Consider the following 25,856-nt stretch of genomic DNA (forward strand, 5'->3'; position numbering starts at 1 on the left):
AGTCAACTCTATTCAGAGGCTTGATACAAGTTTTAGCATAGTCATTCCCACACTGGTAATTTTACACTTCCCTTGACATTCCTTACTGATCAGTATGAGCTAGTGACTTTGACATGTCTAAACAACATTGATTTGGAAAAAATGTTAATTTCTCCATTGACAGCAAAATGCTCTTGTGGTAGTTAATTGTGATCTGTAATTTTTAATTTATGTTTCTAAATGTATTTATTCCGTCTTTTGAAATTTTAGCATGTTGATATGCACGATGTAGATATAAGCTGTCTTTTATAGTGAGACAAACTGCATTTTAAAAAAGCAATCTCTTTGAGATCCCAAAACATTAAGAGAATACAAATTACAAAATCACATTTTAAAAACATTTAAAATCTGTTTTTCTGTCACTTACCTGCCAAGACCGGATGTGAAGCCCTTTGGAGTTCAGTGTTTTTTTCTTTAACAGGAGACAGATGACATCACTCACACCTAAAACAGGTTAAGCAAGGCAGCTTCTGCCATGTTTTTGGTTCTAGTAATGTCACCACTTTTGCAGTAGAAATATGGAAACTTTGGGGCATGAACTGAGGTCTTGGCTGGTTAAAACCTTTCTGCTCACGTTTTATTATGTGTTTATTTGTCAATTCTAATTCCACACATGTATTCAGTTAATAATTTGGGATCTCAAATAGTTTATTACATTAATTTTGTTAAGGAGGCATTTCAAATCAGCTTTTTAATTGCATAAGACATGTGGAAGCAGATTATATCCACCTCAAGCTCCCAAATAATTTTAATAGAACTAAAATCCTTCAGGGACTGTTCTAAAATCACATAGTATTATTGAGTGCTGATATGTGCTTTGGGACTTGTACCATAGCAAATGTATATGTGTGAGTAATATATGTATAGCTTTTCATTACCTTAGTGACTCCACATCTACAAAGCCTGTGGTGCATCATATATTTGCATCTGGGATGGAAAAATCTTTTCACTTGAACTGGCCTTTTTCTGCTGATGTTAGGACAGTATGGCGCTATAAAACCAAATTATGAACTATAGAAATCCTCCATGAAATGGAATTGCCTTTCTCCACACCGATCTAGCTCTTAGAACAGCCTGTGGAATTTAGATGTTTCCAGAACTGTGAGGAGACTGAGTTTGTGTGTGTTTAATACTGGACTTTCTTTCCCAACAACTACGTCCTACCTTTTACAAGGAACACAAACCGTTTATTTCCATATGGAAAGGGAAATTATGTTTCAATTAGGGATGTTACTAACCAGTTTCCCAGTGAGCATTAGCCTTACATACTTACCCAGTAATAGGTTAACTGGCAGACTAGTCTGGCCAGAGTAGCCTTCTGCCTGCAACATGGCAGACCCAGCCAGGCTAGAACAGCCCCCTGCCCACAGTGCAGCACTGGTGACACAACGTGGCTCACGGTGTGGCAGATGTAGCCAGAGCAGACTCCCTGCCCATAGTGCAGCATGGTAAATCCAGTCTGGCTGGAATAATCCTCATCCACAGTGTGGCCCGGTGGCCCTGGCATGGCTGGAGCACCTCAGCCCACAGAGTGATAGGCTGCAGGAGCCACCTGTCCATGGTAGGTTGGCTGTCAGGATCCTGGTCACGGAGGCCCCCTGCCAGGAGAAGCTGCCACCCCGGGATCCCAGCCCTCCATGGTTAGCTGGTTAAATATACTGTTTAACCTGTTAACTTTTTAAACAGGTATTTACACCCCTCGTTTTAATGACTACTATCTCCTACAAAAGCAATATACTTTATTCTGAAACCACTGAAGCCATAAAGGCATACTATAAATGAGACACTGTATTGTCAAAAGGCAGTCTATGTCTGAAGCATCCGCCAACAGAACAGGTGAACTCTGTCTCATTTTCCCTACTTGGCCTTTAATGAAAAGAAATTTTTTTAGGGCATGTCTGCACAGTACGGCTAAAGCCAAAATAAGCTACGCAACTTAATCTAAGTCAATTGCATAGCTTAAGTAAAAAAAGCTTATTTCAATTTTTGGCACTGTCTACAAAGCAGGAATTCCTCTGACTTCCCTAACTCCTCTTAAAAGGAGGGTTACACGAGATGGAGTAAGAAGTCCTCCAGCTCAATATTATTTTGACATTATGTTCAAATAATTGCTTGTAGTGTAGATGCGGACTATGTTATTTCAGAATAATGTCAATATTCGTACCAGAAAACATGATGGTTCCAACCCAGCAGCACCCCAGCTGCTCTGCCCCAGGTGTCCTGATTCAGCCGCTGCTGAAACTGGCCAGCAGCGGCTGAATCAGGACACCTGGGGCACAGCAGCTGGGGTGCTGCCGGGTTGGTCCGGAGCGGCGCTGCGGGACCAACCCGGCAGCCCCCAGCTGCTCTACCCCAGGGGTAGGCAAGAAAAGCCTGGTCTGCTGGGGGGGGGCACTAGCTGCACCCCCCCCCCCCCCAGGCAGACCAGGGAGACGGGGGTGGCGGGATCGCCCAAGTCCTCCACGGCTTTGCTCCGTCTCCCTGGTCTGCTGACCTGGAGACGCGGAGCAAAGCCGCAGAGCACGCGGGCAGCGGGATAGTCCAGGCGCGCCGTGGCTGTCCCACTGCTGGCATGCTCCGAGGCTTTGCTCCCCATCTCCCTGGTCTGCTGGTCGGGAGACGGGGAGCAAAGCCTTGGAGCACGCCCGCAGCGGGACAGCTCAGGCGCGCTTGGGCTGTCCCGCTGCGGGCGTGCTCCGAGGCTTTGCTCCCCATCTCCCTGGTCTGCTGGTCGGGAGACGGGGAGCAAAGCCGTGGAGCACGCCCGCAGGGGGACAGCTCAAGTGCGCCCGGGCTGTCCCGCTGCGGGCGTGCTCCAAGGCTTTGCTCCCCGTCTCCCTGCAGACCAGGGAGACGGGGAGCAGCTTTTCTCGCCCCGGACGACGGGGGCGGTGGACCGCGGCGCATCTGAGCATCCCGCCGCTTCCGTCCTCCGGGGCGAGAGAAGCCCCGTTCGTAACTGCGGATCCGACATAAGTTGGATCCGCGTAACTCGGGGACTGCCTGTATATTGTTATTTGTCATGGACCTGATGTTACTTAATGTAATGTTAGAGATAGTCATAACATATGTTACTTCAGCTTGCGATTCAATCTAGGCCAGAATGTTAAAATGTGTAGAAGAAATCACCAACTGGACACTGGGGAAGCTACCCATGGATTAACACCTTTCCAGTTCTAGTTTTGTAATACTAATTGTTTCCGTGCTCTTCCAGACCTATTCGTAACCCAACTAAAATTCCTGAGTGGTCTCTGACAGTGAATATCAGCCTTTATATGGTCAGAAAATAAACTTTGTTTTAGACAAGGGACTATGGGTCTTTCATCTCTCTACAGAGCTATATCTTAAAAACTCCTGTAACTGAGTATACAGGTAGCCTTTGAAAAAAAAAGGGGGAAGTTTTTTTTTATAAGATATTGAAAGCATATCTGAACTCTCTCCCATAGAGAACAACAACAAAATCACTAGGATGGAAAAGCTCAGCTGCGTGCTTTTATACAATTTATTTATAAATGCTAGTCATAGTATTCTTTTTGTGACAATTCATTAAGACAAAATCCAATTCTAAATTCTTAAAGGATACATTTTTAATTAATTTAATTAAAATGAATTAACAGATTTACTTGCAAATTCTCAGAAAAATTAATTGTATACTCAAAGAGTAAGTGCTCTAAATTTGGGAAAGATACACTGTATTTTACATTCATAACAGAGAATCTCTCTTTTATAAGAACAACAAACTCAATTTCAGCTATAGATGTGTAAAAACTCCTTGTGTAAATTATAAATGGGTGAAGAGAGGGTCTTTTTACGTCACCTATCCTTTCACATCAGCAGAAGGCTTAATTACCAGTTCTTAATTACTATGAAAACTATTTAATCACTAATGGTCATTCTGAAATTCTGGAAGAGTTTACAAAGTCATATATACAGGGTCAGTCTTAGGGAAAATGGCACCTGACCATTGTATTTTGGCTCTATCCTCCCATCACACCTGGCCACCACAGACTCCCCGCTCCTCCATCATCTGTGGGCCCCAATGCCTCGTCCAGTGTTTAAGCTGTATTGAAAGAGGGACCAGAGCTTAGCCCTGGCACAAATTAAGAACTAGCTAGGTGGTCTGACAGTAGCAGCTGCTGGCCAAAACCCAGCTCAGAAGGCAACACCATTGCCAGCAGCAGTGCAAAAGTAAGGGTGACATGGTATATGGTGCATTGCCACCTTTACTCCTGTCTGCCTCTGCAGCTTGTGGTGTCAGGTGCTCTGCCGGCAGCTCAAGGCAGCCTTTCGCTGTCATGTGGAGCTGCATCTTGTCAGAGCCCTCAGCCCTCTAGCAGCACTCCGGCCACTCCTGGCTTACCAGGTGTCCCATTTTTTTTTTTTTTTTTTGAATTGGGAGAATGAAAGGCAAGTTTTAACCATGATTCCAGGGGGTACTTAGGCACCTGAACATTCTGGCGGTAGAGAATTGAAAATATATATATAATATTGTATTTATTTATTTTGCAGATAATAATGTAGGGATTATCTACAGGAGCACTGTTTCCAATTCATACTGAAAGAAAGAAAAAAAATAATGCAAAGTCCAAGTAAAACCATATTTTAAGTTTATGTATAGATTTAGAACAGTCAGGAGATAATATAGCAAGTGTTGTACTTGTGGATGTTCAGTTCCTCTGAATATCAGGCCATTTATTAGATGTCTAAGTATGGATTTAAGTGCATAACTTTAGACACTGAAGCTGCTCAGTACCTATAAAAATCACATCTCTGATTTAGACGGACATGAATATAGATTCAGTAGTCTACTTCAAGGCATCCATTTTGAAATTATTGACATAGGTGATTTGTCCAAATTTACAAAATAAATCCGTGATGAACTCAGATATAGAATCTTGGAGTCCACACTTTTAGTGTCTTGCTCTAATCACCATCAAATATTGCCTTTTGGACCAATGATTACCAAAACACAAAAGAAAATAACCCAAGCTATTCTACACAACTGAAAATAAATGTTTGCTGATCTCATTCAAGAAAATACATGACAATCTAAGTGTTTGCACCTGAATGTTACAATTTCCTAATATGATAAGGGAAAGCTTTGAGATCAGCCATCACCTTAATTATAACTACAATTAATTATAATTATAATTAGCTTGCTATTTTTCCTTTAATTTTAGTAGACTTTTACTATTGTAACAAATTATCATTCATATCTGTCTATATAAAATAAAATTATGAAAAAAGAGGAATTCTGGTCATTCTTAAGACAAGAGTAAGAAAGTCTGAATATGTGAAGTAGTTAGAAATAGAAATATTATAAGCTACAGAAATTGGACCAATCATGTTAGAAAGTATGAGATGAAAAACATCTCAGAGGAAGAGGGAAGAAAAATACTCAGTACCACAGATTTGTCACTAAAGGGTATGCAGGATCTTTTCAATACATATTCTTCTTAAAGTTAAAAAGCATTGCAACAAAATATTTTAAACAAGGTGATTCTGCACTCTCAGCAGATTTTCATTATAAAATCCCTCACTGGGTATCTAGTGCTATGTATGATATAACACTGAGAATCACCAATGGTCTACAGATCCAAGAGAACATCAAAGGAAGCCCTATAATTAGGAAGCTATCATGAGCAAATCAATAAAGCAAAGTATCATGCTAGTAACAAAAGATAAAAGTAAAAATGTGCCTCTCCCCTCTGCAGCAGCTCCAGGACTAAGGCCATGAGATAGGCAACTTTCCCCCAGCAGCGGCAGGTCCTGGCTGGGCATGGCTTTTGGTCAGGGAGGGATGCTTCTCTGCCCAGATATTACAGGTCGGGGCAGGGGACCATGTATATGTGAATTTAATGAGCATTGTCACAGAGTGGCACACAGCTGATATTTTCATCATTTGAATTTTTAGAAGAGGATGCTGAGCTCATACAAGGATGGTCTAGACAGTATTTGGTCCTGCCATGGGGGCAGGGGACTGGACTCGATGACCTCTTGAGGTCCCTTCCAGTCCTAGTATTCCATTATTCTAAGGTGCTAGATTGACAAGACTAGACAAATATCTCTCTTCATTAATGAACATAGGCTGTGTCTAGATTACATCCCTCTTTCGACAGAGGGATGTAAATTAGGCACTTAGAAACTGAAAATGAAGCTGGGATTTGAATTTCCCACGCTTCATTTGCATAGTCAGGTAATGGTGCTTTTTTGAAAAAGCACTATTTTGAAAGTAAAACCGCGGCCTAGACACGGTTCTTTTGAAAAGGGAAGGCTTTTTCAAAAGATCCTATAAGCCTTCCCTTTTTGAAAGACCCAAGTCTAGACTGCGGTTTTATTTTCGAAATAGTGCTTTTTCAAAAGAGCACCATTATGTGATTATGTAAATGAAGCATGGGAAATTCAAATCCCGGCTTCGTTTGCAATTTCAAAGTGCCTAATTCACTTCCCTTTGTTGAAAGAGGGATGTAATCTAGATGTACCCACAGAGTATGGACAGCAGCAGTGCAAGATTCCCTATTCCACCAATTTGTGTCAACCTTGACCTGAAAGACCAACACTATAAAAAATTTAAAGAACAAATGGTCTGGTAGCATTTTACCAATTAACAAAACATGTAGATGGAATCATGAGCTTTCTTGAGCACAGCTCACTTCTTCAGTGACCAGAGAAGTGGGCTGTGCCCACAAACGCTCGTGATACCATCTACATGTTTTGTTAGTCTATAAAGTGCTACCAGACCATTTGTTGTTTTTTAAGTTTATCCTGTACAGTCTTATTCGGCTATTCCCTGAACCTCTATGAAAAATGTTATTTGTCATGCCAGTCCAATGCACTCTGAGAAGAATATGATCAGCAGTGTACTTTTTAATGTTTTTCTCACTCAGAATTGGACTGAGATTAATAAACCTGGCTGACATTTGTTCACTATCATTTTAGCTTGAATTTGTACAAATGCCTATGTATAAAAGGCCTCTCATCTCTTTCTAGTCATTGTGGTTCTCCATGTCCATAGACAGTTAAATGTGTGTGTTCCTGGTTCTAGCTTTTATTTTAGCCAGGGAGGAGTTAAAATTCAGCTTTATTATTCACATAATTGATAGTCAATAGCACATGCAAAGGTTCTAAAATGAGGATCCAGAATATGACAGGACAGAAAATTTGAGAAGTCTTCTTGAAGCCTGTTACCAATATTGTCTTTGCTAAAACATACTGAGCCAACAGACATAAAGGGCACAAATACATCTTTCCCTCATCTGTGGTTCTTTTTATTTTTTTCTCTGTATGTTGCATAATTGCAGTTAAGTGGCAAGCATGGAATGAATATTCCCTTTTATGAAACTCAGCTCCACGATGTGGCAATGTGTTTCAGGCAGATCAGGGCTACAAGCGGCAATAACAGTCTGAGCCAGAGCCTTTTCTCCACTAACACACTTTGTACCCATAATATACACATTTTTGGTAGGGTTGTGGTAAAATGCGTGAGTCATGTTTTTATTGATGCTTCTACTACTAATACACCTAAAAGAGCTGGATCTTGACTACAAAGTTAGCTAGTATAGACGCAGCTTATAGGAGAGAGGCAAGTTCAGATTATTCATTCATTTGGAAGGGAGTCAACCCACAACTAGATGTCAGTGTGGAAACCTGAGGTTGGACCTGAGAAGTGTAGACTCTCACTTAGGAGTAAATCTGTAACATACTGAGTGTCTTCTGATATCAAGAGAAGTTGAGGGCATTCAAACTTGCAGAACTTGTCAAGTAAAACAAAAAAATTGAGGCAGGTAAGCCCCCCCCTCCAAGCCCTTAATCAGCATTCATTTAAAATGCTAAATCAAGAGGAAATTTAACACTGAACTTAATGTGACTTGAAGTTCAGATACTTCTGTTCAAACACAGATTAGAATTTCTGTCAGACCACTACCAGTGAAAAGTTGACATTCTAATTAGTACGATAACTCTATCTTCCTATTACAAAAATATCCCTTATTTTAATAATACAATCTTCTACTGCAAAGAAAGAAATATGATAGCATATGTTTTCTTAAATCCCAGGAGAGAGAAAACTGTAGGATCACTACTGCTTTTCCATGCTGTCCAACAAATTGTTTGCATAGACTGACAGCGTGTATGCCGTCAAGGTAATCACAGGCTGAAATTGTAGTGTATTATATACTGCACTACTTCATGGTAGGATTCTGAAATAAACCCTTATTCTTCATGAAAAAGATCCCCCAGAAACATGCAACATACTCTATGTATAAGAAACACTCTGGTAAGAGCTTTTTAATGTATTTAAAATAACTGAAAGAAATGATTGACAAAGGTATATAGCGCAGTTGTGATCTCTCCTGGGGGCAGGAGAGGCAAGGTACCTACATACTCTCCTGTGCAGACTATAAATATGGTGGCATCTTACCTCCACCTTCTGGAGCCACCATGATCAGCCATTCATAGTCCATTTTGGTCAATTTCATGGTCATAGGGTTTTTTAAATTGTAAATTTCATTATTTCAGCTCTTTAAATCTAAACTCTCACAGTGCTGTAATTGTAGAGGTCCTGACCCAAAAAGGACGCTACATCTAGACTGTGATCTTTTTCCGGAAGAAGACATGCAAATGAAGTGCTCATTAGCATTTCTCATGCTCTCATTTGCATATCCTCTTCTGATCCTTTTTGCGGAAGAGGTTTTTGGGCAAAACCCCCCTTTTGCACAAGAATCCTTATATTCCTCTTGCGAAAAAAGATCGCAGTCTAGACGTAGCTGGAGTTGTGGGGGCCCCAGGTTATTGTAGAGGGTAAATTGTGGTACTTCTACTCTTATGTCTGCACTGCTGCCTTTATAGCTGGGGAGTGACAGCTGCTGGCTGGGGACAGAGCCACTGCCAACACCAGCGCAGAAATAAGAGGTAGCATGTTATGGTATGCTACCTAGCTCTGAAGTCAACACAGAAGTAAGAGTGGTAATACTGTGACCCCCTAAAATAACTCCCCACAACTCTCTTTTGGGTCAGCATCCGTACTGAAAAATGCTGTTATCCCTGTGGCATCTGTATAGTATAGGGTAAAAGCACACAGCACACAAGATTTCAGGGAAGAGACTAGATTTCATGGTCCATAACAGTGTTTTTCGTGGCCTTGAATTTGATAGGGCCCTAACCATGAGGCCCATCTCATAGTGATGGGTAGCCCATCTCTCAGTGATGGGTAGCACATGTACAGGCCGGCGTAGAATAAATTTGGTTCCAACTCCCACAGCACACTGGCTCGCTATCTGAAATTTGGGCAAACTTGCTAATCATCTTTCTTGTAAGAGGAATGACTTCCCCCACTGAGCAAGGGAAAATAGTAACAGCCTTGTTTCTTTCTGCCCTTTTTCTGAGACAGTACAACTATGCCAGTCTGGCCCAGAAAAAGCCAACTTCCTGAGAATTTAATGCTGTAGAGTAGAGGTGAACAAATTGAAATGACCCAGGACCTTTAAGCTCTGATACTGAATTGTATTGTGCATGGTCAGATCCCTGTTCTTGCATGGGCCCCCCAAGAGAAGTCTATGCAAGTTCATGTTTGGGAACCTTTGTAAAACACATGACAGGATCACAAACTCTTTGGTGTAGGACAGACATTTACTGTGTATATGCACAGTGCCTAGCACTAGGCAATACTATGGTAGAAATGATTTAACAACAACAATGCTGATGGAAATGTCAATTCATACTTGAAAGCTGGAGATCAGAGAGTTTTAAAGTTGTGGCAGGGTAAGTTCAATTTTTTAACTGCTTAATTTAATGTCGGTCAGGCTCGCCATTAAATTAACAGAAATAAACAAACAACGGAATATTCTTTATCAGGGTATTGGAAGCTCATTGACTTCAAATGCTTTGAAATGGAGAATTGTAATTATTTATTCTATTCTGTATTAATCAGTTGGGCCACATAAGACTCATGAAGATGTTTAAAAACTGTCTTGAAAATTAATTCTGCAACACAGAGATTTTAATACTTTTACTGGACAGCGCTGATATGCCTGTTAATCACAAGACTTTTCCTTTAATGATGCATTTTCATTATCCTTTATATTGTGTTAGTATCTAAGGTCTGAATCAGGAATGGGACTCCATTCCACCATACAATCAGATAGGAAGACATTGTCTCTGTCCCATATGTTTGATAAAGTGTGAAAAATCTAAGCATGTTTTCAGTATCTAAAAATCTCATTTCATCTAACATAGTTGCTTTTCATATTTCACTATAATTCAACTACTGCTGTAACAAATATCAGCTGTTAGAAGTATTCAGTAAAAACATCCAATGCCCCACAATCTATAATTCTTGCTTGTAACATAGTCAGATCTTATTTTTCCAAGTGTTTCCAACTTCCATGCAATGTTTTGTTATTTTGCACAAGAAGAATAGCGACAGTTACATGACAGAAAACTCACATCAGCTAAAATAACTGAAATAATAATTTCAAATAATGTATTTAAATTATTCTGTACTGATTAAAATGTGGCAGATAGAAAAAAATTAATTAAAGCTTCGTTTATACTGGCCAGTAGCAATGTAATTTTACTTTTGCCTTTTATTATTTCCCTTTTTTCCAATTTCAGCATAATTTCTTTAAATTGCAATATAATTTTTTCCAATTCCATTTTCAAAGAGATTTTTGCTATTCTGTGGTGGCTAATAATGCAGGAAATTTTGTTTTCTTTTAGAGAGCAAATTTGTTGGAATTTTGAATAATGCAATTTGCAACACTGTGAGTATGGCATTGAAATAAAGGTGTTGACTAGTAATTAGAAAAAATAATTTACTAACAAAAAGCACAGAAGAATACTTCAATTACTGATAGCAATCACAATATAATCTTGTCCTACCAAGTGTGTCTCAAGGTACAGTTTAAGGCTGTCTGTCTCTGCTTTAGGAGGAGTCCAATTCTCTGTCGTTTCCATGGCTTCATTTAACCAGTGAATGAATTCATCCAGCTTGCTTACAAACCCCTTGCCAGATAAGAAAAAAGAAAGAACAAGGAAAGCATATTTGTTAGTACAACGACAATCTGGGAAAAAACCACGTGCTTTATTTTTTAAAACCAGCAGAGCATTGCATAGTGAAATCTTGTCCTCAACAACCATTCAAAGAATGATAACAATTGGTTGACGGACTTCTGATAAAGGAGAAGACTGTGTTCAATGTGTTTTGGAATAATCTAAGGTAGTCACTGTGTCTTAGAATCATGAAATCATAGAATCATAGAGCCTTCAGGAGGTTATCAAGTCCAATCCTCTGCTAAAAGCAGGACGAATCCCAACTAAATCATTCCAGCCAGGGCTGTGTCAAACTGGGACTTAAAAACCTGTAGGTATGGAGATTTCAACACCTCCCTTGATAACCATTCCAGTGCTTCACCATCCTCGTAGTAAAATAGTTTTTTCTAATATTCATCCTAGACCTCTCCCACTGCAACTGTCTTGGGACAGGCCAGTAGGAGTCATTAGATTATGGTAAAATGGAGAAACTATGGGGTTTTAAGCGTGAGGGAGATTTATATGAGTGCCTGGGTGTGAGGTCTGGGTTATGATAAAGGATGAGCTGGATGTCTCTATTCAGGGAAATAGATGAGACAGCTGCATCCCTTCTAGTGATATACAAGGCAGAATTTGCAGCATTTAATGTGAGTACTGCTGGTCTTTTATCATAGGCACTATTAAATTATACCCCGGACATTACATGATTGTAGTATGCTGCAGCCCAGGGATGGGCAATAAGTGGCCGACAGGCCAGACTCAGTTCGTCAGAGCTCCCTGCTGGCAGGTCACCAGATGCTTTGTTTACTAGAGTGTCCACAGGTATGGCCATTCGCAATGCCCGTTAGTTATGGTTTGCTGTTCTTGTTCTACCGAAGATATGGGAAGTGGTGCAGGCTCGGCCACTGATTCCTGCCACTCCCATTTGCTGGGAACAGTGAACTATGGCCAATGGGAGCTGCGAGCGGCTGTATCTTTGGATACTCAGGTAAATAAATTGGCGGCCTGTCATGGGCTAACCCTTCTGAAGAGTGTCTTATTGCCCACTCTGATGTAGTTTGTAGCCCCATTCTGAATGCAGATAACTCCACCAAAGTCTTCTCTCCAGCATGAATCAAAGGACGCTTGAAAGAGTTGCATGGCCAGTTGTTTACATCAACTTAAAATGGATTCTTTCTTAAGAGTATGTTCATCTAATATGACCATCCCTGAATTGCTTAAGATAATACTAGCACTAATGTATTAGAGTTATTTTTTATTTAATCATAGTATAGATTAAGATACTTAGCACTCTGGTATCTGAGCAACTCCCATAAATTAATTAGGTTATGTCTTCAGCAGCTCTGTAAAGTAACCAAAATAGTATCCTCATTTTTTCTCTTTGTATTAATAATTCAATATTCATTGGAGCAGAGGGACTGGAACTAGGGTCTCCCCGGTCCCATGGGAATGCCTGCATTTAAATGCCTGCCACAGGTGAATGCCCCAACCATTGGGCTAAGATTATAAGAGGGGAGGGACATTCCTCTAGTCCTTTAAAAAATGCTTGGAAAAACAGTTTCAGGTCAAACAAAACAATTATTTCTACCTCAAAGAGATTTGCCAGAAGTTGTAAATGTTAACACAAAATTCAGAATTGCCACCAAACAGGGCTGTACCCACTGGGCTTTAGAGGAAGAATATTACAAACCACACAACCAATTGCTCATCACATTTTAGTGATGTTATCTCAGAGACAAGGTGCTTTGATGTATACATACACACAGACACCAGCATAGCACACATCTCTGCACACAGAATAAAGGTACTCTCCTGCATAGGTTTCATGCATTTTAAATCCAACTATCATACCTCCCATAGCAAATGTCTATGTTTTAGCAGAATTTCCAGAAAATATTTCTAGATTTCAAGCCAATACTCACTCATACAAAAGGCAGCTGTCAATAGTGATTGTACTTCTCCTGCAGAATCTTCGTATTTTTTCAGTATTTTATTTGAGAACGATCCAGTACCAGACTTTTAGATATAAAATACTTTTTCTCTCTGCTATAAATTGCATCACATTTAATAGGCTTGTATTTACCACATGGTGGGAGATGACCCGGAACAAGAACATGACCTGAATCATTTGTGTTAGGGAGTAGGGAATGTTTAAAGGGTTTTTCGGGCCGGAATAAATATATAGCCAGGATCACGCAGCGCTATGAGGAGCCAGAATCTTTTTGTTTAAAACAACATAAATATTCAAATAACAGTTTCATTGTAGACATTAAAATCCCTACTAAAAATAAATGGGTTGGTGGTAGGCACTGAAAAGAGAGGTAAAGGAAAAGAGAGACATGACGACAGAACAGGGAGATCTAACCCAAGCTATGTCCCTGTCACAGAGAAATATCTTCTACCACAAAACACAAATCACAATAATCCTCTATTTTTCAAACGATGGCTATAAAATTTTATTGAAACCATTCAAAGAACACATCTGTAGAAACTGAAAATAATTTAAAAAACTAAAAGCCTGACACTGAAAATGATTATCAGAGGATAGATAACATTGTCCAGCTCCTGAACCTCAATGTCTGGGTAAACACCACCATCTGGAGGCCTAATGGAGCATTGTCAGTCCTACAAAATCTTAAGGATGGAGCCAAATGCTGAATTCTAAGCATCTAAATTGGATTTCTAAATCTTACATCTGAACATTCAAATACAGGCCTATTTCATGCAAATAAGAGCTAAGGAATATCAAAATGCAGATTTGGATATTCCACAACTAAATTAAGACCACAATTTGACTTGACTTGAATTTGGGTAAAATTAAAAAGAAACCTCACATAGTTAAATACATTACAACAGAAATGAAAACAATACATGCAAGTGTAGAAGAGACAGAAGATTTCTTTTTAGTATTTTTCACATGTTTATCACAAATTAAATTTGAGATTATATCGGGGCTCCAGAATCCCTATTGTTACAAACTAATGATCAAAACATTTTTCAAACATTTTTCACAGTACTGCCTATGGCTCCAACTTATTTATTTTAATAGCCTGATGCTAGTGGGCAGAGACACCTTTATCATCTGAATGCCAGCCTCATGACTCATGTCTGCCTGGAAGGCAGCTCCAGTGGAAATTGAAACCTATGCAAATGCATTGAGTTGGATCAGGTCTGATGCTAACCATGGGACTACAACCCTGCTCTTGAAGCTGAGCTTCTACTTTTTTTCAGAGACACAAGGTGGGCAAAGTAATATCTTTTATTAGACCACCATCTGTTGGTGAGTGAGACAAGCTTTAGAAATTACATAGAGCTTTTCTTCATGTCTTCTCTTCTGCATTATTCCAAGGCCTGGCTAAATATCTGCTTTAAAACCAAAGTCAGTATTTTCTAACAATATGCTGAACCTTTATCACTTTAAACACTGACACTCACATTAGGGTCTTCCTTATCTTTTCTGATAGGCAATAGGTATTTCTACTTTAGTATAGTTGTACTTTTAAGCACAGCCTTGAGCATAAACTTAGCACCAGCGCAGAAGTGTCTCTGTGAGACACTCATGGACACAGCCTAGACCTTACTAAAGATGTTATTACCATTTTATTGACTAGCTAGAAGAACAAATGTAATTCAACCCAGCCAGAAAATGAAATCTAGGACTAACTATCCCATGCAAAAGAATCAAATTTAGCATGCAATCATGAACTCAGACTCAGGACTGATCAAAGAAATAAATGTTACAAGAAAGCAAAATATACAAAATAATATTTTGTCATGGCTTATCTTCACTTCCTACATCTAACAGAAATGGCTGTTCATCCCTAATATTAACATTTTTATTGCTTTCCCTCTTTTATATTTGTGATTTACCCTTTTCTTTGTCTACACAGCTTTCTTAGACAATTTTAAGATAGAAAGATAGAGCTTTGACTGGTATAAATTAGATTCAGTTGTTTCAGCAGAGCAAGGCTGACCTATAATGCCCTATCAGATGTGGGGCCAGGAGGGCCATTTGGCCTTAGCCTCAGGAGATAAAGGAGCCTCAAATTTTGAAAGTTGTAATTAATTCTGTTACTGTAAAGTGATTTTGCTGGGTATGAGGGTGAGGTTAACATTTAAATTTGAAGTTTATCTCTGCATAGGAGATTTTCATATTCCTGTTATTTTCGTGTGTGTGTTTGTGTACAATAATCATATCAGGCTCAGCTGTAAGCTACTTCTTCATCCAGTTTTAGATTCACCTTTAAAGGATTTTTGTGATAATCAACTAAATTATAGTTGTTTAATAAACTTTAGATTTAATCTGGCAATTACCCTGTGTTCATATTCATAATAATGCACCAGTTATTAGAGGAATCTAATAACAAGAACACGTTAGCAAGTGAAATTTCAAGACTATGAAATAAGACTATCAATGCGATACTATATAATATTCCCAAACCGTTATTATATATTATTCATTGTGAACTATATATACAATTACTATTTCGTATAACCAATAGCCCATAGTGAATTAATTTATTGTGTTACTGTGTTTTAAACAAATCCCTTTATAAAAATGAAGCGAACAGTTGAAAGTGGTGCAAGTAAGAGAAAGTGAAAGCAACAGAGTGAAGCAGCAGTTAAGGGTTTAAAGCCTATAACATAATTTCTTGTAGAAAAGACACCTTAGCTATTAGACAATGACCATACTAACGGTAACACATCCAGTTCTGATGATGAAAACTTTGTACCCACAAATGACATTTCAATACCATTGCCTCAGAATGAGGAGGTCATTAATCAAGACACAGACAGGCCAACAGTAGCGATAAACACAGAAACTGATAACTGGAAAAAACTCTGAGAGCACATATTGAATATCATTCTTTTTCTTTCTGAATGGGGATTGGCATCCACCAACTTTAAATTGTACTGCAAGCCAAAACAACTGCTTCAAGAAATATTCGATCTTGACCTGTCAACTGTATTTCCTAATAACACAATTGCATTATGTGTTTTTGCCAGTCTCTCTGCATCGGTGGCTTCAGGTGAAAGCACATTCAACATGTGAAAACAAGCACAGAACTATAATAGTTCTACAATGGGACAAGAGCATTTGAATCTTATTGATAAACTAGGCAAATATAACTTAGATAGGGCCACGATAAGGTGGGTGCATAATTGGCTGGATAACCGTAGTCAGAGAGTTGTTGTTAATGGTTCTAAATCCTGCTGGAAAGGGATAACAAGTGGAGTTCCTCAAGGGTCTGTTTTGGGACCCGTACTGTTCAATATCTTCATCAATGATGTAGATATTGGGATAGAGAGTACGCTTATTAAGTTTGCAGATGATACCAAACTGGGTGGGGTTGCGACTTCTTTGGAGGATAGGGACATAATTCAAAATGACCTTAGCAAGTTAGAGAAATGGTCAGAGGTAAACAGGATGAGGTTTAATAAAGAGAAATGCAAAGTGCTCCACTTAGGAAGGAACAATCAGTTCCATACATACAGGATGGGAAGCGACTGTCTAGGAAGGAGCATGGCAGAAAGGGATCTAGGGGTCATAGTGGACCACAAGTTGAATATGAGTCAACAGTGTGATGTTGTTGCAAAAAAAGCAAATATGATTCTAGGTTGTATCAACAGGTGTGTTGTAAGCAAAACTCGTGAAGTCATTCTGCCGCTCTACTCTGCACTAATTAGGCCTCAGCTGGAGTACTGTGTCCAGTTCTGGGCGCCACATTTCAAGAAAGATGTGGAGAAATTGGAAAGGGTACAGAGAAGAGCAACAAGAATGATTAAAGGTCTAGAGAACATGACCTATGAAGCCAGGCTTCGTGAACTGGGCTTGTTTAGTTTGGAAAAAAGAAGATTAAGGGGGGACATGATAGCGGGTGTCACAAAGAGGAAGGAGAAAATTTGTTCCTCTTGGTTTCTGAGGACAGGACAAGGAGTAATGGGCTTAAAGTGCAGCAGGGGAGGTTTAGATTGGACATTAGGAAAAAATTCCTAACTGTCAGGGTGGTCAAATATTGGAATAAATTGCCAAGGGAGGTGGTGGAATCTCCCTCTCTGGAGATATTTAAGAACAGGTTAGATAGACATCTGTCAGGGATGGTGTAGGTGGAGCTTGGTCCTGCCTTGAGGGCGGGGGGCTGGACTCGATGATCTCTTGAGGTCCCTTCCAGTCCTATGATTCTATGATTCTATGAATGGGCTCTCAATGCTTAACATTAACAGTGGTGTTGCACATAAATTAGATTTTTCTTCAATTATAAATGTGTTTTCACACAACAAAGCCAGAAAAGCAGTCCTAAAATAAGAGTTTTGCTTGCCCTGGAAACTCACAATTTAAGTTACATTTTTAACATACATGCTATTGGCATAATGACTTAATTGTTAATAAATTAATGTCTCAAGTTCATTTTCATATATTCTTTTGGTTTGAGTTTGACCCTGTGGATGAGAAGTTAGATATTTTAGGGGTCAGGGGCTGGGGCCTCTAAACTCAAAGTGGCCTAGGCCTTTGTCATTCTCAGAGAGGGACTGCCTATAACAGCTACTTACTTAAAACAGACACTATGATGCCTATAATTAAACTATAATATGATATATTACAATGTTTTAGAAGCTGAAAATATCATAGTTATTTGCAATGTAGCAAAAAAATAATTATAAAACAAGAGCTCCTCAGAAGAGAGAAAAAGAGAGACCAGGAGGGAACTCCAGTGTAAACGGATCTCTCCCTCTGGGACCACTGGAATCGGGTCTGTGATGTGACTGCTCTGTACTGTCATAGTAAGGTAGGCACTGATTTTATTTCATACCCTGTCATCCTACATGACTCAGAGTAGTATGTTACTATGCTATGCTATATTTGGAAAAATCAGATACTACCTAGTGGATATTTGGTAGCAATATCCATAGCTGAGGATACATAGCAATTTCCATGATGATCTTCTGTTTCCATACACGGATGCATTTCTGAAATATGTACCCCTTGGGCTTTTCACCTGGCTATTGATTGTGGGGCTGTGGAACATACCTTTTTCTTTGTATAAATAACCCCCGCAAAGTTTTATTTTTACTTTTTTGAACAAAGCTGCAGAAAAAAATGTTTAAAATTTGGCACGGGAATAGTCTTCTCTGGGGTCTACGGCTATTTCATTTGGGTGGATAAGGATTCAAAATAAGACAGTTGTAAGCACTGAAAAAAAATGTGGGGGAGATTTGGTAGGCTTCTAGTAGAGCCCACTAGCAGTACTGTCAACCCCAACAGTTCAAAAACTCCAAAATCATTAGATTAGACTAAAATCCTGAAACTTTATTTTCCCCAAGAACTGGTCTTTTATTTCAAATGCCCGCTAATACCCTTGCTCATCTCAAAAGAATATGAGTAGCAATAACAAGTCAAAAAATTGAATTGTGCAGAGAAATAGGCAGGCCCTGTGTTTTCTCCCACCCCCACACCATGTCCACTCTCCTAGGCTATGTCTACACTTGCTCCATAGTTGGAACTAGGGATACAAATGTAGCCAACCAAAATTGCTAATGAAGCGGGGATTTAAATATCCCACGCTTCATTAGCATAATCTCGCCCGCACACTATTCTGGAATAGCGTGCGGGTGAGATTATGTTAATGAAGCAAGGGATATTTAAATCCCTGCTTCATTAGCAATTTCGGTCGGCTACATTTGCATCCCTAGTTTCAACTGCGGAGCAAGTGTAGACGTACCCCTACTGTTTTGAGTATTTTCTGGTGCCGTTTACACCTGCTTCCCAACTCCTTACCATGGCTGATAGCTCTGCCAGGCACACCTGCCTCTTGACCCACCACACACATCTCACTCCCTTTGGCAGGTTATTGCAGCCCCTTAAACTGCTGCCAGGCAGACTCTATCTGCTGACCAGCCCCCACTACCTTCCTTGCAGACTCCAGAAGCTGCTTGACTAGTCTCCAGCCTGGGCTTGGACCTCCATTAATTCTACCTTCCACAGCTGTGGGAGATGGTCTGAGGTTGCTTCCACTGGCTCCAGATGTAGAAGGGTGGCTCTGTTCTGTTGTTTGCTCCAGCATTTTGTGCTTCTCACAGTGCCTCAGCTGTGTCTACTTGCAGCTCACATGGGACAACAGGGAAAACTATAGCCAGACCAGGGAACACTCCCTAATTGCATGTAGTGTTTGTGGAACTGAGAACAGACTCTAAAACTGTGATCATCACAATAACATCACAAATGTCTGCATTGCTACAATAAAGCATAGTCCCTTGTGACATCACTATGAATTTTCCCTGACATTTTCTGGAGATAAGTCACACAAAATTTAAGTAACTGAATGAAAGACTGCAAAATCCTCCCCTCAAAAGTCCCTTTTTATCTGGGACAGAACAACAGAAAATTGACTATCAATCTATATATGTAACAGGAACAGAAAATTGTACACATGCTCCTGTCACCTGAGCTACACTTGGCACTGGAGACTTAACTTAAAAAAATATTTTATTTCAAATGTGAAATTTGAATGTTATGTTACTCCATTTTTTTTTCTGGTTCTCAATAATTTAAGTATTTACATGATCTCATTTAGATGCTGAAATTCACCTTTTAGGAAATTAAATAAAGTGAGGACAGGACAAGTTTAATGTCACTAAACCTAGTTTTGTCTAATGGGATGTTCATAATTAAAATGGGCTCAGACCTTAAAGGTCTGATCTGGAATTTTGGTTTGAGCTTGTTACAAACAGGCAGCAGATTTAAGGTTACATTTGAAAATGATTAACTTTTTAAAAACAAAAGCTTAGTATTTTATCAAATTGCAGAATTCAGAATAACTTTTGAAGACACACCATAAATTAGTCTGATTTCTGCTTTTTTCTCCTTAGTTCAGAATATTCCGGGAGGGTAGTGGCCATCTTGAACCCAATTTGACTGTGCATATTTTAGAGAGATACTTGTCATGTTGTTAAACACACACTATAAAATAATACAGGATGTAATGCAGCAAGTTAACACTGTTGTGGAAACTTTAATGTATTCAGTTCTTGGGCCAAATTCTGCTCTTATGAAACCATGCAGAAGTAATTTGGGTTGCATGTGCAGCTGGAAGCATTATTTGACCATCTTGCTACTTGAAATTTTAAGCTGTGCAATGTTAACATCGCTTAACAATTTATTATTATTAATTTGTAATTAATAGGCACATTTAATTACTATGGATTGCATCACATGCACATAATAGAATACTTTTGCACACAACTTTTTATAAAGAAACAAAACCTTTTTGGAGTGACGAGACCCACAGTTTGTAAAAGATGTTCCAAACAGTTAGGTCCAGATATATAAACAGTTCCTGAAAATGCTAATCTATAGACAAAATTTTCTACTGTCAAGGATGACTGTTTTACCTATTTTACAGAGACAGAGAACTTGTCCTTTATATCACAAATGTCAGCACAGGAGCATAAGAGAGCAGTGCTAGTGAAATTGCTACACTAGATCTCCCTTTCCACCATTTGATTTCTGAACATATAAAGGAAGTTTTGTCTTAAAAGAATTGGTTATGAGGCTGTTTGCTTTTTTAAAAAAAAAAGAAGAATGTCCGATGTTGTTGCAAAGAGAGAATGTTGTAAAGTTTTCTCCCAATTTACGAAAAAGATTCAGCTCACAAAGGGGCTACATACTGGGATGAGCTGACTCTAAGGGCACTTCTATCACAGAATGGCATTAAGAAACCCCTTTGTCTAACCACAAAAAGACTTGCATATTAGTCTCAGAAGGGATTCATTCCTGCCCACTGGACTATATTTTCAAAAAGATAAAAGTACACTTTCTTCATAAGAAAAGGTAAGTCAAAGGAATCCAGGTACTCAGGAGGATGAGACCATACAAACAGCCCTGGTCAGTTTAATTGGATCTGGACGCAAAGGCAACAGTACAATCATCAACAGTACAGATTGTAGAACTCCCGAAGGAACCAGATGCCACGAAGAAAAAAAAATTCTTCTGTTGTGTCCTCCAGACTTTGTGATGACCAGCAAGCCCACTGACCTCACAGGAACATAGAACTGACCAAGTATAACATCAACAGAATTATTCTTTTCTTTTCATAAAAATAATTCTTAATTCAGGATATAACAACTCATGCTATTTAGGAATTTAATGAAACTAAGCTAAAATGAATGCACAGAGTGATTAAAATATTGGCTTTCCTCCTTCACACTTGGGATTCACAGCACAGTGTATATAACACCCAGGAATATGTTACTTTTTAATAGGTAACTTTCAGAAGTTGCTAGAAAGCATCATGCTTACAGGGCATGTTCAGCCAAGGAGAGTTTGATCTAAGAGTATAATGCTTTTAATACGGGCTTTGTATATACTAGACTATTTCTCTTAATAGTTCCCACTCTTTCTATAACACCAGCAGGATTGCTGCATAACTAGCATAGAAAGACATAGGCAGCTCTAAATAGGCTTAAAAGACTCTGGTTAAAAGATGGGAAGCTTCTTTAGTTTACTATTTGCTACCAACAGTGGGGCTTCAGATGCGGTAGCATAAGTCAGATTGTAGGCACAGATTATGCATTTCATCGATTCATTATGATATCACTGCAGGTTCTATCTTCCTCAGGATCTGATCAGTGCCAAACCAGGGAATTTGTAAGTTCAGGGGAGATCAATGCCAGCCTCTCTGCTGCTGCCAGCAGCAGGACTTGCTCTGGTGGCAGAAGAGGGCTGACATTGTCTGAGCAAGGACTGGAGGGACACGCAGGGAAAAAAGGCAGTATGACTGTGGAGCTGTGTGGGCAGGAGTGAATCTAGTCTTTCAGCCGCCATGCTGCACTCCTGGCCTGCACTGCTGGCTCAGGGACTCCACTGCGGGGCTGCACTCCTGGCAGTCGGCCATCGAGCTCCATAGCCACCCTGCCTGTCCCCCCAGAATGTTTCATTCCACCCCTGTTTCTTTCCCACCTTCCCTTAACTTGAGCACCTAATAAGCTATTTGCAGTGCTTCGGAAGCTCTGGGAGGGCAGGGGAGGACTTGCTGAACATGGTGCCCAGCTTTTCCCCATGAGTGCTCCAACCCAGAAGCACCCACAAGGATGCCAGACCACAGATGTTGCGAGACAAAGGAAGTCTGGACTATAGAGGTCCAATCTGTAGATATTTTGGCATAGTACTTTGCTAGTGAAGTTATGTTTAGGGCCAATGCTCTGTTGAACACTGTTCACTTAATGACGGACGTATGGACCTCAGTCAGTGAGCAGTGCAGTGCTTTCCCAGTCATAATTCTATTTTCTAGTCTACCCATGCAGAAGTGGAAAAATGGTTATTTAAAATTATTCGCTGTCCAGTACAGGAACAAAGTGAAGCTTTTATTTTTCTGTCACTGAAGATCACTAGCCAGCATTTTTAAGGTGACAGCACCGTAAACATAGAAGTCTCTGTGTCTCTCTCTCATATGCAAACATCTTCCTAGACATCATCAATGTCTATGTTTCATAACTAGAAAATGGCCTCTGTATCAAAGGAGGCTTGGCATTGCAGACTTCCCTCCAGATGTCAAATTGGGCACTCTTCCACCATGAATTATCGTCTGTGGTTCTGCTCCACATTCACACAACAGGGAGGAAACGTAGCCAAGCTGGTGCAAGTTTGCAGCAACTCTGGCTGAGCCAGAGTAGCCTGTTAAGCTTAGTACAGGATCTATGATCAAGTTGACAAGTGGGTAGGTGCAGCAATGGACTCGAGTTCTCTTTCCCACCTATGCATCTGCTCTGGAAGGATATAATTTTTCGTTGATGAGCCAAATTGTCCAAAAGTGTGTGAGCTGCAGTAACAAAGGAAAGTTGAGAGGGATATCATATGCTGTACCATAGAAGTGGATTCCTCCCCCAAATACGATTAGACTTTAATATTGGTGCAGCATGTTGTTCCTTGTCTGAGAATGGTGTATCAGTCAATCAGAGGTGTCATAGGTTGGGCTTATCTGCTGATCTCTTCAAGCAGATTTTCGGGCTTCTCCTAAAGGTTTGGCAGAGTTAACATGCTAGCACACATAGACTGGTCATTGGTTTATAGTTCAAGCAGCCAAGTGGCTAATGTCAGCTCCTTGGGTACGTCTAGACTACATGCCTCTGGCGACAGAAGCATGTAGATTAGACTACCAGGCATAGGAAAATGAAGCGGCGATTTAAATAATCGCCGCTTCGTTTAAATTTACATGGCTGCCGCGCTGAGCCGATCAGCTGTTTGTCGGCTCAGCGCGGTAGTCTGGACGCGTGGGAGTCGACATCAAAGGCATTTGTCGACCTCCCAGGTATGCCTCCTGGGATGAGGCATACCTGGGAGGTCGACAAATGCCTTTGATGTCGACCGCAGAGCATCCAGACTACCACGCTGAGCCGACAAACAGCTGATCGGCTCAGCGCGGTAGCCATGTAAATTTAAATGAAGTGGCGATTATTTAAATCGCTGCTTCATTTTCCTATGCCAGGTAGTCTAATCTACATGCCTCTGTCGCCAGAGGCGTGTAGTCTAGACATGCCCCTTGTTGACAAGCTGGCTGTACCCTTACACCACAGAGCAACATTTTGCTGAAGCAAACACCAAGGCCAAAGCAGAAGATGTACAAAGAACTGAAGGATCTGCTCTCTAGGACATTCCTGATAGTTTTCATACTGGTGGTATGAGAAGAGATCTTCATTTCAGGTGTTGCAGTATTCCTGAAGCCATTGTGTCAGGCTGTAGGCACTGACTCTGTGGTTACTCTGGGGCTAGAGCACCCACGGGGAAAAATTGTGGATGCTGAGCACCCTATGCAGCCTCTATTAATTCCCCTCACCCTCAGCACTGCCCACTTGCCAGAGGCCCCCATGGATCAGCAGCAGTGATGTGCTCAGGGAGAGACAGACCACTGTGGGAGGAGATGGAGTGAGGTTGGAGCAGGGGCTGTGAGAGGTGGGGGTGGGGCATTAGTGGAAGGATGCAGGGGAGGGGACTTGGCCTGGGGCAGAGCTAGCACCTCCACTTTTGAAAGCTGGTGCTTGTGTGTCAGGCTATGATCAGGTGAGATTCCATTTCTATCCTGTGACAATTGTTTTCCAGTGTTAGCAAAACAGATGTCATCAGCATGCACATATTTTTCAGCCTGTGTTTCAGGGAGGTCTTATAAGGGGGCAAGTCTATTGCCATCATATGACACCCAACATCTGTACGAAAAAGCTAAAGATTACTGGGAATAGGTTACTGAGGGAGGAATGGGTTACCTAACAAGGTGGTGGAATCTCCATCCTTAGAGGACTTCAAGGCCTGGCTTGACAAAGCGCTGGCTGGGATGATTTAGTTGGGGTACCTGTAAACCCAATGCTGCTACCCAAGGCTGAAGCCCTATTATCCCCATTAAAATGAGACTGACACACACGTTGTAGTCCCGACCCAGTTTGAGAACTGCTGAGTTATCATAATGCTTTACACATATGTAATGCCTTTCCCATCAAGAATTTCCAAGTATTTTAACCATCTCACTTTTAAATTTCATATTAGATCAAAACTCTGGGTCACTTGCAGCAGGGTGGGAGTACTACTCACACAAATTCCATAAGGGAGTTGTTCATTCAGAAAATTTCTATTTTGTGCACTTTCCTGGTTATATGGTATAATGGGAAGATAGCCATGAAAAAGAAGATACCGGATGTGGGTGAACCTGAGTGCACACAGTTAAGAGAAAACTACTTAGGATTTATAGGACACACAAAATAAGTAATAAGAACCACCAGGGGAAGGAAGGAAAAGCAGGAAACAATAAGGAAAAAGAGGCATGGTAAGGGGGAGGAATCAGTGAAAGAAAGAGATGGCAGAAACCTGCGGAAAACAACAAGATGGATCTTGATAAAAAAAAATAGGATACAGTGTAAAGTAAAGTAAGGTAAGGTGGGACCAGAGGTTAGTGGTAAGGACTGGATACAGAGAATGATGCCTCATATCATGGTGAATGGCACAATAAAGAAATCTGTTCAGATATTTGGAAAGAAGAAAAGACATGAGTTTTGCAGACTCAAGCAGCTGGATAGTACAGATAAGAATCTAAACTTTTGGATGCTAATCCAAACTAAGCCTGAACACTTTACCCTTTTGAACGTCACCCTATCTCCACATTCTTTCATTTTTGTTTCTCATATTTAACAGAAAATGTTTTTATTCAGAAAGAGATTGTAATTGGGTATGTCTCCTGGGGTGGCTGGTTATCATGAAAATATTTTTTCATACTGTTGTTTCATTTTCCTTCCATGCTATTTTCCTTTCCAGAGTATCTGATAGGTCTAAGCAATTGCCAGGGAATAATCATATTTAAATCCCTTCTGTGCAACACCCATTTGTGGCAAGTGGGTCAGAATGTCAAATACCATAGTTAAGTATTTTCTAGTTCTTATACTCGTATGTGCCTCTCTCAGCCAAAGGCCAGCCAGACTCTGCTGATTAGTTAAGAGAGAAATAATGCAAATATTTTTTAGGTCACACAATCTTGTCTCATTGAATTGTCAATCTTGGGGCCTATTCTTGCTAACATTTGCCACCATGCATATAGGGATAAAGATGGGAAGCCAATGGGGGTACTCATTGTAATACGTGTTTGCAGGATCATGCCCTAGTTTGTAATACTTACCCACTTATTACACATTCCTAAACTCTTCTTTTGTTTTCTATGGGCAATTTTACAGAATACTGTAGTCAAGTTTAGTAGAAAATAGAGCAATTCTTTCAACACCAGTGGTTCACACATGAAAACACCTTTTATTCAGAG

At 40.2% G+C, this 25,856-nt stretch overlaps 1 protein-coding gene across 3 annotated transcripts in view; it reads right to left on the reverse strand.

Annotated features, from left to right (window-relative positions):
• The window catches only part of AKAP6 (A-kinase anchoring protein 6), a 384,054-nt gene that overhangs the window by 212,233 nt on the left and 145,965 nt on the right, over positions 1–25,856 (reverse strand). For all 3 annotated transcript variants that reach the window (XM_075926957.1, XM_075926955.1, XM_075926956.1), the window contains one exon: positions 10,918–11,040. In XM_075926957.1, the coding sequence (XP_075783072.1) occupies positions 10,918–11,040 (123 nt within the window). The remainder of the gene's footprint in view (positions 1–10,917; positions 11,041–25,856) is intronic.

Source organism: Pelodiscus sinensis, chromosome 4 (genome assembly GCF_049634645.1).
Source record: "Pelodiscus sinensis isolate JC-2024 chromosome 4, ASM4963464v1, whole genome shotgun sequence".
Lineage (NCBI taxonomy): Eukaryota > Metazoa > Chordata > Testudines > Trionychidae > Pelodiscus > Pelodiscus sinensis.